At 41.7% G+C, this 22,087-nt stretch overlaps 1 protein-coding gene across 4 annotated transcripts in view; it reads right to left on the bottom strand.

The window, feature by feature from the left end:
- Pigg (phosphatidylinositol glycan anchor biosynthesis class G) overlaps positions 1-22,087 on the bottom strand; it is a 64,028-nt gene that overhangs the window by 11,300 nt on the left and 30,641 nt on the right. Inside the window, exons 13-14 of one of the 4 annotated variants that reach the window (XR_005092369.1) lie at positions 2,387-2,624; positions 1,173-1,321 (exon numbers count right to left, since the gene is read on the bottom strand). Coding sequence is in view for 2 of the 4 variants with exons in the window: in XM_028867409.2 (XP_028723242.1) it covers positions 20,018-20,234 (217 nt within the window). In the remaining 2 variants the exon portion in view is untranslated. Of the gene's footprint in view, positions 1-1,172; positions 1,322-2,129; positions 2,625-19,821; positions 20,235-22,087 lie in introns of those variants that run through there. The other 3 variants (XR_005092368.1, XM_028867410.2, XM_028867409.2) reach the window with 3 other exon arrangements.

Below are 22,087 nucleotides of genomic sequence, written 5' to 3'. Positions count from 1 at the left end.
GACAGTAGCAAGCAACTATCCTTATATTCTCAAAATTGAAATCTGAGCAGTTCCTGGAATAAGAGGAGAAGCCTGGTTGTCCTGTTGCTAAATTTCCTTCCCAGGGGGAGATGTAAACCAATGTCTCCTCCTCCTAAGGTTCCAACAACAAACTGAGGTATGATTCCACTAGAGTTCACTCTGGAGAACCAATGAGTTTATTGAGTTTACTTATAAAGCATAGGTGAGGGGTATGGGGCTCCCTACCAGAAGGCACCACTAGAATGTCTTTACTCAGCAGGAACGATGGCTTTCCCATAGTTAAATAGATGGAACTCTACCCTGCCAATCTTCCCTGACCTATATACTCTAGATGAGGCCCTGTTTTGCAATTAAGGCAGAATTACATATGCTTGGTAGTATGGAGTGACTAGAGAGTCAACAAACCCAGCCAGGATGATCTTTTGCAAGCAGGAATAGCCAGACTTACAGAGATGGAGTTGTTTGGCTAGGAGGATAGCCATGGACAGCCGCCCTGCGACAGGTATGCTCCACCCAGCATTCTGAGTCTCTGTTCTATGTTTTATACGTGTGGGTTTCTCTCAGAGTCCCTGATCTGTGGTATCTCACGTTATCAGCCATTGATCCTCAATGGACTATCACTGTCAGATCAATAAAACCTCAATAAAACACAGGATACTCCACAAAATTCATGCTGTTTTGGCCACTTTCATCTCATGGCCAACTGTGTGTGGTGAGGGAAGGAGTCAGACAGGCTCCTCTGGCCCTTCACCGGTCCCTCTCACAGCAATAGCAGGGCAGGCAGGACTCCTGCTTTCCAGGCTTTTTGATTCTCCTCTTTCCCTCTGTGTTCCATGCAACCTCTGTGAGACCCCTATTGTTCCAGAATTTTTCCTTTGAAATGGTTTCTGAGTTACCCACTGACTTCTTTCTTTATCTCCTTTCTTTTCTTTTCTCTTTTTTTGATACAGGATCTCATTTTTTTTTTTTTTAGCTCTGGTTGGCCTAGAACTCAATATGTAAACCAGGCTGTTCTTGAGCTCACAAGAAATCCGCCTGCCTCCGCCTCCCGAGTGGTGGGATTACACCATGCCCAGCTTCATCTCTACTCTTCCCCTCCCCCCAAGACAGGGTTTCTCTGTGTAGGCCTGGCTGTCCTGGAACTCTCTCTGTAGACCACACTGGCCTCACACTCATGGAGATCCACTTGCCTCCACCTCCCAAGTGCTGGGATTAAAGGTATGTTCCACCACTGCTTGGGGTTCATCTCTACTATTGATGCAACATTTTCCTGAAATTTGGCCATGTTGTGTTGCTTTACCTAGAAAAAAGTCCAGAAAAAGGAACACCTTTACTATGGTTTGCCCAGGGATGAGGAAGAACTGATGAGGGTTTCCAATGGGCAATCCAGTGACTTAATACATGTGAGGACCTACAATGATATTCCAGGCAAATAAAAGTCTATGTCCTCATGTTCACTTGGACCCCAGCCTATAACCATCACAGTAATTACTCCCTTATAAGTAGAAATGGCTGAACCCCAAGCCAGCTATTTGAACAGCCATGAACCTGTGGGGTAGGCCTGACCTCCTCTGTTTTGTATGGGCAGAACTGGCCACATATCTAGAATATTCTCAATAACTGGCAGATGGTGGGATCCACATGGTGGGATCCACACAATAGCATGCCTACGATAACATACAGTGGGAGAGTGTAGTTGGCATTTTCTTTGGGCCACCAACCAGCTCCCAAATAAAGACACGGAGACTTATTATTAGTTATAAATGTCTGGCCTTAGCTTGGGCTTGTCCTACTAGCTCTTTTTTAACTTAGTTTAACCTCTTTCTATTCATCTACGTTTTGCCTCGGGGCTTTTTTTTTTAACCTTTCTTTCATTCCGTATGTCCTACTTTCCTGCTTCCTCTGTGTCTGTCTGTCTGTCTGGCCCCTGGCATCTCCCTGGTGTCTCTTTTCTTTCTCCTCCAAGCCTAAATTGCTCTTCCTACTTACTCTCCCTTCCCAGAAGTCCAGCCTATACCTTTTCCCTTGCTATTAGCCATTCAGCTTTTTATTAGACCAATCAGGTGCCTTATGCAGGCAATGTAAAACAGCAACACATCTTTATATGATTAAACAAATGCAACACACATCTTTACATAGTAAATCAAATGCAACACATCTATACATAGTTAAACAAATATTCCTCAGCAGTAGGATGCACAGTAGGATGTGGGTGTTGGTTGGAGGAATGGGTGGGGCTAATGGACAAACACTGACAAGGAATGGACTTTGTGATGCTCTCAAGTATTTAATGGACTTGGGGACTTTTGTTGCTGGCAGCGTCCACTTGTATTCATTCATGGAGGGCACTTGGAGGGGTACTTACTGTGTGCAGATTCAGTGTTGGCATGGGAGTGTAAAGATGACCAAAGTCAGCAAAGGAAACAGATGTTTGCTTTCATCTCTGTGGCTCTGGGCCAAGTGCCTCCATGGAAAACATTCTTCCCCTCCAGTAGTAGAACCAGCCAGCTTCTGAGATCTCAGTCAGGTACAGAGAAGAAGGAAAATGTCCCAGCCTTGGGCAATAAGGCCAAGCACACAGTAGGCCATGTGTGCTCATATATCTGAAAAGACATGGCAAATGAAGGAAAATACTAAACAGTAAAAGTAATTGCAGATGGGAGAAAGCTTTCTGAAAACTTCCTACATTTGTCTTATTTGCAAGTTTTTTTTTTTTTTTTTTTTTTTTTTTTTTTTTTTTTTTTTTTTTTTAAGACAGCCACAAATAACTGAGTACTTTTACAGCTCAGGCTGGCGTTTATCATTCCTCTTTCTAGAGGGACTGTCCTACGTGACCTTCAAAGGGCTCCTGGTCTGGATGAGAGACTTGTTTTCAGTGGCCACAGGTCTGGGTCCCTAGAGAATCTATAGAAGAGGTAATCCATAAATTTCTATGTCTCCCCGCTAGCTGTCAGAATCCCATCTCCCAAACTGTTCTCCTTAGGACCTTGGGAGGTTATCTCTCCTGCTTACCCCTTCCCAGCAGAGGTCTTTGAATTCCCACATCCTCAGTTTCCCTTTGCTGCAGCACTTCCCAACTGCACCCCACCCCATCCCTCCATAGGAACAGGAACTGCCCTGGAGGAGGGTCTGCGGGGGCCTGCCCATGACAGCCCCTCCTGCTTTTTAAAGTGTAATTCAGGTTATTTTTTCCTCAAATGCGTGACTTTGCCTCTCCCACTCTGAAGCTCAGCTGCCACTGTGCAGCCACCTACTCACACTGCTGCAGGATGTCGCCACGCTCAGAGCTCTGGTGTTCCCACCAGGAACCATCTCAAGGTTCTCTGGAGACAAAAGCATGTCTAGGCACAAATGGTCATGTCCTTTGTTACTTATCATCTGATCAAGGTGTGGATCTAATGGTGGTCCTCGAGTCAGGCCATCAAGGCTAATTGGTCTTGAGTGCATATGTGTGTGTGTGTGTGTGTGTGTGTGTGTGTGTGTGTGTGTGTGTGTTTGCACAGGTCTTTATCATGAAAACAGTCACTTTCAGGTGGGAAGATGAGCCTTAAAAGACTTCTGTAATCAGATCAGAGCTGTCTGCTCCCTCCAGAAAGAGTTGGGGTGTCAGTGGTCTTCCTGGGGCTTGGAACAAGGTAGAACTCAAGCTTGTCCTTGTATGGCATTTGTGAGTTTTACAGACCAGATTGCAGGTAGACAGTGGGATAGCCTTGACTATTCTTGAAGACAGATGTTCAGATGTCTGTTCATCACTTGTTCAAGATCCCTCAAGGTTCTAAATGTGCCCTTTTCTCCAATTATATCCCTACTCTCTTCCAATGAGGGGCTCACCGAGCCCCAGAACTCCTTCCAGGGAGCCTGCCACCCCTGTAGCCCACTTCTGATTGAGTTCATTCTCTCTTTGCCAGCAGATGTCAGCCAGCTCCAGCACTACTAGGTGCCTTGGATGCCTGCTGGTTACTGTCTCTGCAATCGCCACTCCTTAATCAAGTCTGTGTTCTGCTCTTTAGGGGAAATGTAGGATAAAGAGATTTCAAAGAGTCTGGTTGTATTTTGCATCTTGAACACACCTCAGTCTAGACAAACCACATTTCAACCTCTCAAGGCCTGGATAGCAGTGTCAGCTAGTCAACCTCTGAGCTTAGAACAACCTTTCTACATGCTTCTTGTATTGAAAATTAGGACAAATTGGAGCGTATTATATCACATATACAGCTACAGTTTGAGACCTATTTTGAGACCTATTTACACTGTCATCAAAATTATGGCATTAAATTTTTAAACTAAAAAAATGAAGAAGAAAACTTAAATTTGGTTTTAAAATTCTTCCTCCAACTCAATCCACTTTCGTTTGGTTATTTGTTTATTTTATTCCTACATAAAATACAGGAATGTCCAGAACTCTTTCCTACTTCTTCCCTCTGACCCTCTGAGACATCAATTACACGAGGCTGGTGGGTCATCCCTGTCTTAGTAACCTTTCTGTTGCTGTGAAGATACAACATCACCAAGGCAACTTAAAGAAGGAAGTTACTGGGGGCTCACAGTTTCAGAGGGTAAGTCCATGACCATCATGGTGGAGAGCATGGCATCGGCAGGCAGGCATGGTGCTGGAGCAGCAGCTGAAAGTCACATCTCATCCACGAGCATGAAGCAGAGAGGCCTAACAGGGAATGGTAAGGGCTGTTGAGACCTCAAAGCACACCCCCAGTGACACACCTCCTCCAACAAGGCCACACCCCTTAATCCTTCCCAAACAGTTCCACTAACTGGTGACTAAGTATTCAAACAAGTAAACCTACCATTGTGGTGGCTTGAATAAGAATGGCCCCCATAGGCTCATATGTCTGAATTCCTAGTCACCAGGGAGTGGAACACTTTGATCGGATTAAGTGGTGTAGCCTTGTTGGAGGAAGTGTGTCACTAGGGATGGCTTTGAGGTTTCAAAAGCCCTGCTAAGCCCAGGTTCTTGCTTTGCTTGCAGATCAGGATATAACTCTCAGCACCATGCTTCCTGTTGATAATACTGGACTACGCCTCTAAATCTGTAAGCACTCCCCCAAATAAATGCTTCCTTTCATAAGAGTCGCCTTGGTCATGGTGTCGTTTCACAGCATAGAACTGTGACTAAAAGCATGTTTTAGGTAGTTCATATTTGCATGTGTCCCCATACACAATATGCTGTATTCTGTTACACATTTAAAATTTTTACATAAGCATACTGTATTTAGTCTCTTTTTGTAGGCATCATGTTTCTGAGATTCACTTGTGAATTAATTCACATTCAATCTGGCTCACTTTTCCTGATACTTTATTTCATTGTACAGGTAAGCTACAGCCCACTTATTGCTCCTCTGCTGGGGTGTTCAGAGTTCTCTCTCACTATTATAGTCAGTGGTGTAGGCAAAGTCCTTTCACTTGCTGCTGTGGTTTGGAGACAGCTTGAGTGCATCCCCTGAAGGTTCATGTGTTAGAAGCTTTGTCCCCAAAATGGCAACATTAAGTGGTGGTGAAATTTTTAATAGGCAGGTTTATTGCAGGATAAAGAGGTCATTGGGATGATGCCCTTTGAAAGTGTTAATGCTGGTCTTACAGAGTGAATTAGTTCCCACAGAGTGAGCTATCTATCATTAAAGAGGAAAAGTGGTTCCTCTCCGCTATCTGCTTCCTGTTTCATTTTGTGACCATTCTTGCACTTCTGCCATCGTGAGGTCATCTGCGAGGATAACCTCACAAGAGAGGAGCAGAAGCTGGCACCATACCCTTGAACTCCCATGACTAGGTTAAACAAACCCCTTTTCTTTGTAAAGTGCCTAGCCTTGGGTTTTTTTTTTAATAGTATGTATATATGTGTGTGCCTGCATAAACCACTTGCATTCGAGTGCCTGTGAAGGCCAGAAGAGAGTGCCAGATTTCCTGGAATTGAGTTTTAGGCCATTGTGAGCAAACTAATATGGGTGTTAAGAAAAGAACTAAACCTACATTCTTTACGAGAGCTATGAGTGCTCTTAACGACTGAGTCATCTCTTGAGCCCTGGTATTCTGTCATAGCAGTAAAAAAAAAAAGACTAATACAGTTGCCTTACCAATGGTCTGTTGGAAACCCTGGTAAAACAGACTAGGGCTTGGCATTTGTACCAGAAGTGAGACAATGTTTGGGACTCAGCCCTCAACCTGTAGGATCTGATGGTCTCTAAGCAGATAGTGTCAGAGTTGAGCTGAGTCAGAGGACACTCTGCTGAGGTCTGCTGCAGAAGTGATTGCTTGCTGGGGTGTGGGTTGTGGTGATATTTTGTTTGCTTTTAACAAATAAAGCTTGCCTGGAGATCAGAGAAGCAGAGCAGCCAGCCACTAGAAATACTTCTTACCTCTAGGAATCATCAGACTGAAAGGGCCAAGCTCCGGTCTCCACCCCGCCTTATCACTTCCTCTCTCTGCTCAGCCATATCACTTCCTGTTTCCTCCTCCCAAGTGCTGGGGTTAATGGTGTGTGCCACCATGCCTGGCCTCTAGTGGCTAGCTCTGCACTCTGATCTCCAGGCAAGCTTTATTTGTTAAAGCACAAACAAAATATCACATTTCCCCTTTTTTTGCCTTAAATAAAAAAGGTTAAAATCCTCCATACATCTAGAGTTGACAAAAGCATTATATATTGTGAGAGAATCCAAGTTTGATTTTCTGCATCTCAGATTGGGGAACACTACCTAACATGCTCTTCGAGGTAGTACTACCTGGATGGCAAAGCATGACAAAGTAATCACAAGAAAGAAAAGTTGCACAACTGTATAACTCATAAACATGAATACAAAACTTATTTCCTTTACATATATGTGTGTGTCCTATGTGTGCATATATATGCATGTTTTTATGTGTGGGTACATGTATGTGCATACACAAGCAGAAACCTAAGGTTGGTGTTGGGAATCTTCTTCACCCACTCTTCTACCCTGCTCTTTGAGGTAGGGTTTTACTGGACAGTTTGCTTCAGCAATTCCATCTCCTTAAAAGGATGGAATTGCTGCCAGAGTGCCAGACCCACCTGGCATTTACATGGGTTCTGGGAACTGAACTCTGGTTCTCTTGCTTTTTTTTGGCAAGAGTTTTTGCCACTGAGCCATCTTCCTAGCCCAATGCAAAAATTCTTAACAGAATACTGGCTGACACTAGAAAGGAATGCATTAATTCTTGCATGACTAACCCCAAATAAATAGAATTTATTAAATTGCTTCAAAAAGCATTGAAAATAATCTTAAGGAACTCAGTAAGAAGATATAAGAGAAGCTGTAGATAACCACTATTGTGTGAATGTGTTTAGAGTGTCTTTCACAGTTTTTCTGTGTTAGAACCTTGGTCCTTAGTGTGATGAGGCTGAGGTGGTGTGACTTTTAAGATGGGAGGCACAATCGTCAGGGGGTTTCCTACCCTCGGAAGGGATTGTGCTGGTCTACCATAGTGATCTATCAATACTTGCTTCTTGCTTTACCATGGAACCTCTCCTCCATGTATTTCCACTCACTGTGATGCCATCTGCCACATCATGAGGCAGTCATGAAGTCCTTATCAGAGTTTAGATGTTAGTATGTAGCACGAATCCTAAATAGTCTTAATAACTAAAAACCTAGAGTCAGAGATCAGGATAAATGCAGAAAAATCAGAGAAGTAAAGGAGCCAGCCCAGCCGAAGTCACCTCTTACTTCCACGACTCCTCAGACCTAAAAGGGGCTGAGCTCCTGTCTCTTATCACTACCTCTCTCAGCCCAGTCATATCACTTCCCATCTGTACAGACCTACAGACCTCTATGGTTAGCTAGTAGCTGGCTTCACTCTCTGATCTTCAAGCAGGCTTTATTTGTTAGGGCACAAAATATCACCACATTTCCCCCTTTTTGTCTAAAGTAAAAAAAAGAAAAGTTATAACTAATATAAGAAAAACTATATACAACAAGTATAATAACTATATAATGTATATAATATAATACATGCAGGCAGTAAATACATCAACAATGTCTAGTGCATAAACATTTGACAAATTCAGAGAAAACGCTCCATTATCTATCCTTTCTTGGTGAGTCCAAAATGTTGTACCTAAGTCACTCTCTGTTCTAACTTGCATTACCAAAACTATCTTTTCATGTCTCTCAACCCTAAACACATTACAGCTCTTTAGTGAATTTCTTTTCTGAATCTGGTAACAAGGAAAACTATAACTATAAAGTCTTCAACTCTATCAGAGACCCAAGAAGAAAATAATATTACCTGAGTAAGAAAGAAGTACAAGCAAGCAACTTCCAAAAATTTTGAAAAATGACAGAAACAGCTGGCTTCCTGGACAGTCAATGAAGGTTCCTCTGCAACATTGGGGCATCCATCTTCAGTCTACAGGCCTAGCATATCTGACAGACTTTTCTGTGAAGCAGGGTATTCTGAAGGGCTGTCCTACCTTGTCTTCGCAAAGTTTGGCAGTTATTTCCTTTTGTGTCCTGCTTGTCCAATTTGGATGGCATACTGTCAGCAGTCAAGGCAAGAGTACTTCTTGCCCAGTGACTAACTTTTGCCACAAAGAAAGTAAATTCCATATGGAGTTTCTTTCTTTGATGCCCATCATTTTCTCTGAAGTGGATTGGTGATGCCAGGAGGAGACATGTCTCATTGTCATAAAAAAAAACCTTAGGTTAATAAAACATTTTAAATGCCATATTCTATAGGTCTTTGAAGTATTTAAAGACCATCTATCTAAAATATATCTCTATATGATCTTGAAAGCACATCTAACATATCTACACATTTGATCATCATAAATGACTAATTACTAATCTGTTTCTTGATTATCCTAGTTTATAAAAATAGCTTTCAAAAACTAGAATTTTGCCACACACACACACACACACACACACACACACACACACACACACGGTTTTGTTTTGTTTTTTCCGAGACAGGGTTTATCTGTGTAGCTTTACACCTTACCTGGAACTCACTTGGTAGCCCAGGCTGGCCTTGAACTCACAGAGATCAACCTGGCTCTGCCTCCTGAGTGCTGGGATTAAAGGCATGCACCACCACTGCCCAGCTTTGCCTTATATTTTTAAGTGAGCTATATAAACATAATCCCTTAAACAAGAGTAGAAATATACATACATTGTAACAATATTGACTTTAAATTTGTATCAGTAAACTAAAATCCATACCAATGTAAAATATTTTGAGATTAACAGTTGTTTTTTTTTGATTAAAGTAAATTCAATAATCTACCCTTTTTTTTATTATAATTATCTATCTTTTTCCCACCATTTTTGCATCATATCCCCCTTTCTTCTTAGAAAGAGATTAACCATTAACAATTTATAACCAACCCCCCTTAAATGAAAATAAACATTCATAATTTATTTTTGGGAATGTGGATATAGTTCTGTAGACTACTTCTTGTTGATTGGGGGCACTGGTAATCTTTGGGGGACCCTAAGAAAATTTTGAGATAATGGACAAGTCCTGAGATGACCAGCAGTATACTTTGTTGATAGATATCACCTGTCAAGATTCAGAAGGTCTCTCCTGATCATACCTGATCCATATTATTCTGGAATAAATACACAACCTCTTATCTCCTGTGGGAACAAAACTCCAAAACATTTTTGATTTCCATTTGACAAATATATTTTTAATTTCTTTCTTTTTTTGGCTTTGTTTTGTTTTGTTTTGAAACAGGGTTTCTCTGTACATCTTTACAGCCCTTTCCTGGAACTCACTCTATAGCCCAGGCTGGCCTTGAATTCACAGAAATCCTCCCGCCTCTGCCTCCTGAGTGCTGGGATTAAAGGCATGCACCACCACCGCCCAGCTTGATTTTTTAAAAATAAGATAGCCCTAAAGTATCTAGGTTGTTTCAATTTTTCAGTCTTGTTCATAAGCCCATGTCTGCTAGCAGCTGTCTTTTGCTCATTATCATTCAAAAAGTTCAAAATCAACACAATAGCGTACAGGATCCAGACTCCCTGTGTATTTCCCATCTCTACGTGGCTTATTCTTTTTTTTATATTACTTTACTTCTCTCTTTAAAGACTTTATATTATTTTTAAACTATTTATTTCTTTCTATAACTGTCCATACCTTTCTTATTTCTTTCTTAAGCCTATGCACATTGTAAAACACATTGGAACCTCTAAAACACTTTGGAACCTGTTTAGAAGTGTTTGTTGTTGTTGTTGTTTAGACCTCTTTTTACTGTGTATCTTTTAGCCTTTTTATCCAGCTAGGCAAAAGCTAAATCCACCATGTAGCATACTACCAGAGCTTGTGCTGATAGTTTAAGCATGCAGGCAGCGGCCAGGAGAATCCTCTCTGTACCACGGTCTGTGAGAGAGAGTGCTGCAGAAACCCACCACACTGCTTAGCTCATGGTGACTGGCAGCCCCCTCCATCTTGAAGGCAGCTGCTGGGAGACATGTCTCTGCTTGGCTGCTGGCATGAGACTGTGAGACTAGGAAGCTCAGTATGGCTCCATTTCCGTGCATTTAGAATCTTTTTAAGCTTTCTCAGGTCTATGTGGATCCATGCCCAATGGTGGGTGCCATTTGTAGCACAAATTCTAATTGGTCTTAATAATTAAAAATCCAAAGTCAGATATCAGGATAAATGCTGAAAGATCAGAGAAGTAACAGAGCCAGCCAGTAACCTCTTCCATGACTCCTCAGATCAAAAAGGGGGTGAATTCCTGTCTCCATCCCACCTTATCACTTCCTCTTTCCACCCAGACATATCACTACCTGTCTGTTGTCTATATAGAACTCCAGACCTCTACGGTTAGCTAATAGCTAGCTCCACCCTCTGGCTCTTGGATCTGCAAAAATTTGAGCAAATAAACTATTTTACTGCATAAAATAACCAGTTTTAGGTATTTTGTCATGGCAACAGTAAACACCAAGATTCCTGTTCATGGTCTTGCTTACTGTCAAGCTTTCTCTTGGGCCACATCTGGGTTGAGGGTCAGGGTGTGTATGTTTTAGTTCCTGCATGAACCAATACTGATTCTGCAGGATTGCTGTGCCCAGTGAAGCTTCCTACATAGAGACACGGAAAGGGGTATTTCCTAATTCTCTCAGTAGCTGGTGTTCCTAGTCTTAGCAATCTTGTCATTTTTTTGATGTTGTGAAGTGGTATCTTGTCCTCACTTTCATTCTGTAATTGTTAGTGTCTTTACTGAGCATTTAGTGTATTTTATGCTCTTTTTCTAGCTTTCAAAAATTTGTTTCTTTCCACTTGATAAAGAAGACTTCTGTATTAGTTACAGAAGTTGCTGTATTAAATACATCTTTTTTGTTGCTATAATTTAAAAAAATCACAACCAAAAACCAGCTTAAGGAAGAGTTTATTTTGGCTTACAGTACCAGAGGGCTAGAGTCCACAATGGCAGAGGCTTGGTGTTGTAGTGAGAGTAGACAGCTGGCTGATCATATTTTATATGCACACAGGAAGAGAGGGGGAGAGGGGAAGGGGAAGACAGAGAGAGAGAGAGAGAGAGAGAGAGAGAGAGAGAGAGAGAGAGAGAGAGAAACAGAGAGACAGAGACAGAGAGAATCTGAAAGTTGACCTTCAGTGACATGCTTCCTCCAGAAAGGCTCTACTTTCTAAAGGTTCCATAGCCTTCCAAGTATTCAAATATATGAGCCCATTTATCATTCAAACCACCACAGGTTCATTGCACATTCTAGATACCACTTGTCAGTCTATTTCCTGTTACTGTAATAGAATACTTGGGGTGGGGTGCTTTATAGATCAATTAACCCATGGTTCTGGAGCCTGGAGAATCCCAGATCAAGGTAGCAGCTACTGGAGAGGGGCTTCATGCTGTTTCATTCTATGGTAGAGGGAAGAAAGGCAAGCCAACAAGAGGACAATTTGCTGTTATCAGCAATTCATTCCTGCAAGAACTCACCTACCATATAACAACTAACTTATCCCATAATAACTAAGCGATTCTGTAATAACCCATGCCCTGTCATAATTAATTCACATCCTAAAATAAGTAAAACACACACCTTACAATTAACTCAACCTTGCAATAACTAACCCATCTGAAATAACTAACTCATGCTGTGATAATCATCTCAACAACTCATTTCTGAAATGAAGTCTTAGGGTTAGGATTAGTTCTCATGACCTTATCCCCTCTTAATATCCCATTCTTCAACATGTCTGCACTGGGATACCCAACATTAGCCTAGTGTTTGCAGATATTTTGTTGCAGGCACAGCTGTCTTTTTATTTGGCAAAAATGAATTACATTTGTTAATCTTTTCTTTAAAGAGTATGCTTCCTGTTTTGTTCTTTTGTTTTGTTTTGTTTTTTCGAGACAGGGTTTCTCTGTGTAGCTTTGTGCCTTTCCTGGAACTCACTTTGGAGACCAGGCTGGCCTCGAACTCACTGAGATCCACCTGCCTCTGCCTCCCAAGTGCTGGGATTAAAGGCGTGAGCCACCACCGCCTGGCCTGTTTTGTTCTTAAGAAATTCTCTTGATCGTGAAGCTTCCTTTCTTGTGAAATTGTTTTTGTTGTTTTGTTTTGTTTTTTGTATTTAGGTCTTTAATCCATTTAGGAATTTATTTTTCTTTATAATGTGAGCACATCTCTTATTTTATCCTTCACTATTATATGCCCATGTGTGTGTTGTTGGTTATTTTCTTTACTCTTTTGGGGAGCCCAACACCCAGCTCCCAAATAAATTTGAGGCTTATTCTTTCTTATAAATGCCTGACCTTAGCTTGGCTTGTTTCTTGCCAGCTTTCCTTAACTTAAATTGCCCCATTTACCTTTTGCCTCTGGGCCTTTTCTTTTTCTTATTTCTGTAATCTCCATGGCTGGCTGTATGGCTCGGTGGTTGGCCTCTTCTTTTCTTGCTCCTTGATCTTTCTCTCTTTTTTTAAGTTTCCTTTCTGTTGTATACAGTGTTCTGCCTGCATGTATCCTTGCAGGCCAGAAGAGGGCACCAGATCTCATTACAGATGGTTGTGAGTCGTCATGTGGTTGCTGGGAATTGAACTCAGGACCTCTGGAAGAGCAGCCAGTGCTCTTAACCTGAGTCATCTCTCCAGCCCTGCTCCTTGATCTCTCTTGCTTCCCAAATTTCTCCTTCTATTTATTCTCTCTGCCTGCCAGTTCCACCTATCCTTTCTCGTACCTTGGTCATTTAGCTCTTTCTTAGAATGATCAGGTGTTTTAGACAGGCACAGTAACACAGCTTCAGAGTTAAACAAATACAACATAAAAGAATGCAGCACATCTTTGAATCATTAAAACAAATGTTCCACAGCAGAAACAAATGTAACACATCTTAATATTCCACATGTGTATCTGCATCTGTAGATATAAATGTGTCATTTGTGACCTTTTAACCTTTATTAAACATACTATTTCTAAGTTGTTCATAGCACTGTTTTCCATGTTCATCCCATACTTTTTGCCAATGAAATCCAATATTCTACTTTCAAATGTTCTTAGTGCTCCTGGCACGTCCCTATATGGATGAGACTGTCTTAGACTTCATGGTGCTCCACCTCGACAGCCTAGAACTGAGCGGGCTTTAAGTTTTTGTGGGTAGAATGCTTTCTGGACAATTCAAATTCCCCATCTTTCCATGGGTCCATCTGCAGTTACTCAGATCATCATTTACATTTTATATTTTCTTGGTGCTGGTTTGAAGACTATTAATGACCTGATGTGCTGATTTTTGTAAACAGCCTTGAATTTCTTTTTAGTAATCTATTTCCCTATCACCTGTGAGTAGTGATAATTCTTTCATGACTTTCAAACCCTCAGTGTGTCTTCTGTTCTCACTGCTCTTGCTAGGATCTACACACACCTGAGCAGAGAAGGTAAGGGGTGCAGGTCCAAGGTCTCTGAGGTTAGTGGTCATGACAGATTTGCTGGGATTCTCAGTAGACACATTTAAATAAATTAAGGAAGTTTCTTCTGACTTTAGCTTGCTGAGTTTTATCATGATTGTTGTTAATCAGAAATAGGTATTGAGCCAAGCATGGTGGCACACCCCTTTGATCCCAGCATTGGGGAGGCAGAGGCAGGCAGATCTCTGAATTTGAGGCCAGCCTGGTCTACAAAGTGAGTTCCAGTACAGCCTGGGCTACAGAGAGAAACACTGTATAGAAAAAAAATGAAAAAGAAAAAATATCTAGTCCTATCAATGTTTTTTATGTATGCGTATGTGTATGTTCCTGTGGTTCAGGTGCATATAGACACGTGTTTGTGAAGTGGAAATCAGAGATAAATCCTCAGCAGGCTGTCTTCCTCCTTTGAGACAGGGTCTTACACTGGCCCAAAGCTCGATTAGGCTGCGCTGACTCGCTAGGCAGCCGCAGAGATCCTGTCTGCTCCACCCCAGGGGGACTACAAACCTGACCACCATGCCAAACACTTTTATGTAGATTGTGAGGTCAAACTCAGTCCTTGTGCTTGCAGGGAGTGCTTCCCTCCATTCCTTTATTTATAATAACAGAACAATGAGAAGGTACAATTTACTCTCTAGCAATGATACTCATGAAAAAATGTCCAAGGCCCGATTTTTTTTTTTTAAGTAATATTTTAAGCTGGGTAGTGATGGTGCACACCTTGAATCCCAGCACTGAAGAGGCAGAGGCAGGTGGATCTCTATGAGTTCAAGGTCAGCCTGGTCTACAGAGTGAGTTCCAGAAGGCTACACAGAGAAACCTTGTCTCAAAAAACTGAAATAATCATATTTAAGTCTTTGAAAATTTATTTTTATTTTTTTATGTGTATGGGTGTTTTGCTTGCATGCATGTCTGTGCACCACATGAATGCTGTGCCCACAAAGGCCAGAAGACAGCATCAGATCCTCTGGGTCTGGAATTATAGGCAGTTATAAACTTCCATGTGGGTGCAGGGTATTGAACTCAGGTCCTCTGGAAGAGCAGCCAGTGAGCCATCTCTCCAGCCCTGAAAATTTCATACTATGTATTTTGATTATATCCACCCCAGCTCCTCTCAGATCCACACTTACCTCCCTTCCCACACAACTTCATATTTTGTTCCTCTCCCCCTGCCCTGCTCTTTTAAAAACTTATTGAATTTGTGTTTCCCAACTACTCTTGGGAGTGGGTCCTGCTCTGGAGTATGGATGACCTACCAGGGGTGACTTGGTAGGTAAGGTAAGTTGACTCTCCCTCTCCCAGCAGTTATCAAATGCCAATGGGCTCTCAACCCTCAGCTACTGGTGGGACTTGGGGCCCACCTTCTCCATGTTTGGATTTCATCTGGCTTGAGCTAACAAAAGTCTCCCACCCCCTATTTCATGAAGATCCCTGACCTCTGGGGAGAGGGGTGTGATGCAGATGTTCCATTTAGGGCTGAGCATCCTGCAGTCTTATTCTCTGCATGCTGACCAGTTTTGGGTTTCTGTGTTAATTGTCATCTACCACAAGCGGCTTCTCCAATGACTACTGAGAGATGCACTGATCTATGAATACAGCAATATGTTATCAGGAGTTATTTTAACCCTATGTCTATTTAGCAGAATAATAATAGTAAGTTCTCCCTTAAAGACCATGACCTGTTTGGCCACAAGTTCTAGGCCTCATCAATGGCACCAGGTGTGGGTTTCGTCTTATGGAGCACACCTTAGATCCATTCAGAAAACGGCTGGTTGCTCCGGTAACACCCATGACACTCTTGCACCAGGGCCTATCTGGCCAGACTAGTCATTACTGTGGCCTTCAGGTTCACAGCTGGGTGAGACTATGGCTTCTTTCCTCTGATAAAATGCATAGCATCTACCAGTACTACAAAAGCTAGTCAGCAGAGACAAAGCCTTCAGGTCAGTGCCCACTGGATTTCTCAGTGTTTATGACTCAAGTACGTGGTGCATCAGCAATGGGATCTTACCATAAGGTTCCAAGTGATAACTAAGAGCAATGGCAATAGTCTGTTATGTTGGGGAGTTAAGTGGGACCTCATTTGTTAAGACCTGTATTTTAAGTTATTTTGGTTGACATAAAAGAAGAAAAACTATTTTGGGGTATGGAAATGAACCAACAGGAGAGGGGGAGGGAGCAAAGATGAGCAAAGGGATGGATAGGAGGAAGCACAATGACATACATCAATAGAAATGTCATAATGGAAACCATTATTTTACAGGCTAAGAAAGTAATTAAAATAAACTGTACTGTGAAAGCATAAAGATTAAATACTGAATTCTCCCTAAATTTTGTATTTTATCTGTTTAGATTAATGAGTTAAAAAATCTTTTTTTTTTTTTTTTGGTTTTTTCGAGACAGGGTTTCTCTGTGTAGCTTTGCGCCTTTCCTGGATCTCACTTGGTAGCCCAGGCTGGCCTGGAACTCACAGAGATCCGCCTGGCTCTGCCTCCCGAGTGCTGGGATTAAAGGCGTGCGCCACCACCGCCCGGCTGAGTTAAAAAATCTTTAGCCCAGTTTTACAGTAAATTTCATGACAAATGGGCCTAATTCTGCATCCCCCCACCAACACACACACGCCATCACCACCCCTTAAAACAAATAGTAACACCTGGTTTCCAGGAGTTGTAATAGTAATGGTGAGCTTCTGACCAGGATTTCTAGGAGTCTGAGGCCAGCCTAGTCTACATAGCAAGTTCCAGGTGAGCTAAGGCTACATAGAGAGACCTTGTCTCAAAAAACAGAAGAAAATAATTTTTTATCGGGGCTGAAGACATGGCTCAGGGGATCTGAGTTCAATTCCCAGCACTCATATCAGGTGGCTCAAAACCTTCTAAGTCCAGCTCCAAGGGACCCAACACCATCTGGCCTTTCCAGGTACATGCACTCACATGCACAAACCCATAAGCTACCTGTAATTTAAAAAAATAATAAAATATATTAAAAAGCAAACAAACAAAACTTTTGATCATTCTACCTCAATCTCTCAAGTGCTGGTATTACAGACATATATCACCACACCCAGCTTCAGAATTACTTTATACATCACTGTTCACAAGATTAAAAAGTGCATTCATGATGTACATGAAGGGACAACTGAGATGTGTTTATGTTTCCTTTTCATTACACTGAAAGAATAAGAAAGAAAGAAAAGAAAACTATTCGTATTTTTCACCTACCTCTTCCTCCTACCTAAAAATGAACTTCTCTGCTACTATTTCCAAAAGCCTTGGGTTAGGTAAAGTGATGAAAAGGAAGCAGAAATATGAGGAAAATGCAAGGGTCCCAAGCATCAAAGAAGGAGGAGAAAGCCAATTTGATTTGGAAAGGGAGAGGAGTCTATTGGGCCCACAAGGAGATATTCATGCCCTATCTTTTCTAAAATACCAGGGTATAGAAAAACTTAAGAAGTTAGTTGAATACATGGATCTTTTAGGAAAGCTGATCTTGAAGGACCTAATAATTAAGAAGTGGGTTTAGACACTGAACATATCAGAATAGCTATGCTTAACTAAGGCAAACCGGACAAAGTCTTTTCCAATTTTCCAGTTAATTTATTGTTCATGGAGGCCTTGCCCATAAAAGCCTCGCTTCAGGTCTTGCTGCTAACTTAGCATGGGCAAGGTCTTGAGTTTGACCCCTAACATTTGCAACAAAACCAAAACCCCCGCAAAAAAAACAACAAACAAACAAACAAACAAAAGCCCCACAAAAGTAAATGTCATGGTGTTATGCAGCCTTTTTATTGAAGCATCTACGAAATTTTAATATGTAAACAACAAAAAATCATATTATTTGTTTCCTCTGGAAAATAGATAGTGAGACTATAATAAAATTTTTTATAAAAGCAAATATACTGTGGATTTTTCTTTTCCCTTTTATATTTACAAGCTATATTATATATACTTTAGCATATATACACACTTACCCCAACTTACCCTTTTAAAATACTGTATTTAGTCTTTAATAATTTCATATATCTATATAATGTATTTTGACCATTTTTATCCTCTGCCCCTCTCTCATACTCCCCCTACTTTCCTCTGGAAATCTTCTCAACATTCTCCTCTGTTCACTTCTGTTTCCCTTAATAACACAGAGTTTAATTAGGGTTGCTTATATGTATATGTGGTTATTTAACAGATCATGGGCAACTTATTAGTAGCTGTATCTCTGAAGAAGAATGACTCCTCCTCCAGTACCCACTGACAACAGCTCCCCAGCTAAGGGTGGTACCTCAAGTGCTCCTTCCGTATCCATGTGAGAACGTCAAGGACCTCAATCTTGTGCAGGTCTTGGGTGGATAACCACAACTGCTATGGTTCATGAGCACAACAACTATGTCCTTTCAGAAGACACCCCTTCCCATCCCCCAACCCTTGCATTCCTTCTGTTTGCTCTTCCACAATGTTACTTGATTCTTGGTGTGAGCGTGTGTGTGTGTGTGTGTGTGTGTGTGTGTGTGTGTGTGTGTGTGTGTGTTACAGATGGTCCACTTAGGACTGAGCATTCAAAAATCAATCATCCTCCACATTTTGACCAGTTATAAGTCTCTGCATTAACTACTGCCCACTGCAAAAATTGTAGCTTCTCTGACCAAGGTTGAGAGCAGCCGTAATTTTAAACATAAATATTTCAAAGACAGTGTGATAACATGTCCATCTTGCAAAACACTAGGTTTTCTTGTAGAGCTTATAACCTTTCTGGCCATGGGCTTTTGACCAGGTTCATAGCATGATGTAGAAGAGGCTTCATGTCCAATCATATAGTGGTTGGTGGCCACCCTAACATCCATGCAACTACTGTATTAGAGGCATATCTTGCCTGGCAGGTCAGTTTTGTGTCAGCAGGTCCACGGTGGTGTAGAAACAATTCTACTGGCCCAAGTTAGGCTCCTAAATATGACATGGCTGAGAGATATTCAAACTGTGAAAAAGAAGACCCTAGCCAGATCATCAGTTTAACCTGCACACACAGACAACCTCCCTTCCTCCATTTTAGTCCAACCAACTTGGAAGAGCTAACATCTACAACCAGGCACAGTATGCACACATGTAATCCTAACACTTGGGAGGCTGAGGCAGGATCAAAAATTTGAGGCCAGCTTAGGCTACAGAGATCCTGTCTCAAATAACAACAACAATCAATAAAACCCTATATACCACTTGCCAATTTTTGTTTTGGTATCAAAATATTTAAGCTGACAGAGAAGAGGCAGTTATACTCCACACTTTTCCAAACACAGGTTTGAGTGAGGTTGGTTTTCTTATTTTTCAAACATAAATTACAATAGATCAAATGTAGATTCCAACTATTTTCAATTGAGTGGGTCATTTAAGACATCTGCAAAAACATAAAAACAATGCTATTTTTCTCATTAAATGTTTTTTGGAAAATAGTTATTTTGTTATATTAATGTGCACTAGTTTTTATTGGAGGTGGGAGTTAGGACAAGGTCTGACCTATGTATCCCAAGCAGCCTAGAAATCATAATATTCTTGATTTTGCCTTCTTGAGTACTGGTATTATGTAAGAGTGTTCCACCTTGTCCACCAACAGATCATTTTTAAATAAATAATGTTTTGAAATGATTAGTTTTCATTTCAAGTGCTATCAACATTGATAAACATAATCCACATAAACTGAAACATTTTGGGGACCTCTGGTTTAAGAGCTCTTAGGATGTAGCCCCTGTAGCAGGCACACCTTTTCACACAGGGCTCCTGGGCTCTCTGAGATTAATACATATATGATAAAGTCCAGAACCTTGTTTCCATCAATTTAAACATATATAGTCACAACTCACCTAGAGAAAATGAAAATCTCAGAGTATCTGATTGTAAATAGGGAAAATTTGATACTTAAATATTTAAAGTGGTCTTTTATTAATCTACCATTTAATTTCAATCCAAGTAAAATTAAGTTATCCACTAATTTCATAGGCTTCACGTCTCCCCCCACCCCCAGAATGATCTTGAATGGAGGCAGTTTCAATATTCAAATCCATGATACAAACAGTGACTGAAAAGTGCATCAGCTCCAAGTATCTGTCTCCACCTACACCTTTGTGTGGCGCGTCTGGTCTGTGGCAGTGAATACCGCGCAAAGGGCAGCCGTGATGAGCAGATGCATTCCTTCATAGAGAAGCTTTGGAGAAAATACACTCCATATGAATAAGTGATAGCGCAGAGATGTCACCAGAACAATGTACGTGGCAACGGGAACAGAACAGATCAGTGCATAGCAGAAGCAAGCGCGGCTCAGGGCCGAACCACTATCAACAAAACAGAAAACACACGTCAGAGCAGTCACAGGACACTTCACGTGTCTACTTTAAAATAACAATGAGTATTCTCGCTCCTGGACTAGAGCACACCAGTCTCTCTTCCAAGTACTTGTTGGGTCACTGGACACAGGGATAACGTCCTACAGGTGCACAAGAAAGTTATAACTAGGCTGGTGAGACGGCTCTGCGGGCAGAACGGCACGAGCTGCTAAACCTGACTACCTGAGTTCGATCCCTAGGATCCACATGGAAGAGGAAGAAGAAAACTAACGGGAAAACAAGCCAACAAGTTGTCTTCTGACCTAAATGTGAAACACACACACATACACACACACACACACACACACACACACACACACACACACACGCACGCACGCACACACGCACCAAACAAATAAATGTAATAAAAGAATTAAGGCTATGAAATCTTCTTTTAAAAATGAGAGGTAAAACCTAATAAATATAAAATAGAACACAAGCATTTCTGTGAAGAACAAAACAGTAAATTTAATGAGAAGGGCAACATCTACCCCGCAAGCTCCTAGCAATGCCTCCGAACCCTTCTAAACCACAGGAGCCCCACTTCCTGCGGAGGTATGTCAGTTACCACACTGTATTCCTACAAGCCACTGTCTCTTGTGTCAGAGGTTCTCGTCTCTGTCTTTGTATCCTACAGGGGTCACTTGAATGTGTGCACAGTGAGAGTTGCCTTGTGACCCGGGGGGCCATGCTCCAGAAAAACCAGGCAGTAATGTAAACTGAACATGTCAGAAAGGCCACAGACAGACAAGACATAGCTCATAACAGGATTATAGGTGAGGCAGCAAAGACAGAGCCTGTGGTATAGCCGGGAACACCTGACCTTTGAGCATTTGTAGGATGCATACAGGTCCTTTCACAATAATCAGAGGCTATGGATGGGATGTAGAAGCTGGGACCATGCAATTTATCAGACTCACGAGAATAAAATACACTTATGCAATGCTTGTATTGATGGTTTAAAAGCAGAAGGAGAGGTGTCTACGTCAGGAATGATGTGCCTGAGTGTAGAACATGAGCAGCAAGACACTGGCAAGTGTGTGCACACGGTTATTTGTGCACTGAGTGTACCTGGGTGAGTGTGTTCTGTAAGGCATGTTCTGTCCTGTTGATAGCAGCTCCACCAGGTGCCACTTTAGGACTTCCTCCCCAAACATCTATTTCCATGCCCCTTATCCAGCACAGCAACTCAGTGGCCAAAAGACAAAACTGTTCTGAGCACCAGACCCCTCGTCTTCTCAAATGGAGTTACGGGTGGGCAGCTTAAGCTAACCTCTCTTCCACATCACCTCAGTCTTCACTGGCTTCTCGTCTTGGTCTTGGCACATTTTCTCCTGTTCAGTTCCCTAACTGTTATATCACACTTGACCCCTTCCATACAGATGGTCCCAGTACTTCCTCTGTTTCCTCCATGCTTGAACTGCTAGTTCCCACTTGGTACCCGGCCCAAGTGACTGCAAATGCCTCATGAACAGTGCACCAGGGTACCAAAAAGTGCATACTCAGCATAAGCCTTGTGGATAAAGGGCCTCGGGTGCCCCTGTCTAGGGCATAGACAGGACATCTGTGCTGAAGCAATGATCTACCAAATGGATCTTCTTTCTTAGCTGACATGTAAGCCCATATTACGGTGGGTTTCCACATGGCATTGCCTTGTGGCACAGTTCTTAGAATTATCCATGGAGAATATTGTGCATATTGCTCCTATAACACTGCACTGGATTTCAGCGCCATTGCAAGCAGGCAGTTCACATCAACCACAACTTCCAGATTCTGGCCACAATAGCCTCATGTGTGGGTTG

Source organism: Peromyscus leucopus, chromosome 10, assembly GCF_004664715.2.
Source record: "Peromyscus leucopus breed LL Stock chromosome 10, UCI_PerLeu_2.1, whole genome shotgun sequence".
NCBI lineage: Eukaryota > Metazoa > Chordata > Mammalia > Rodentia > Cricetidae > Peromyscus > Peromyscus leucopus.
Note: the sequence above shows the minus strand (reverse complement) of the source record. Positions and strands in the feature narration are given on the sequence as shown.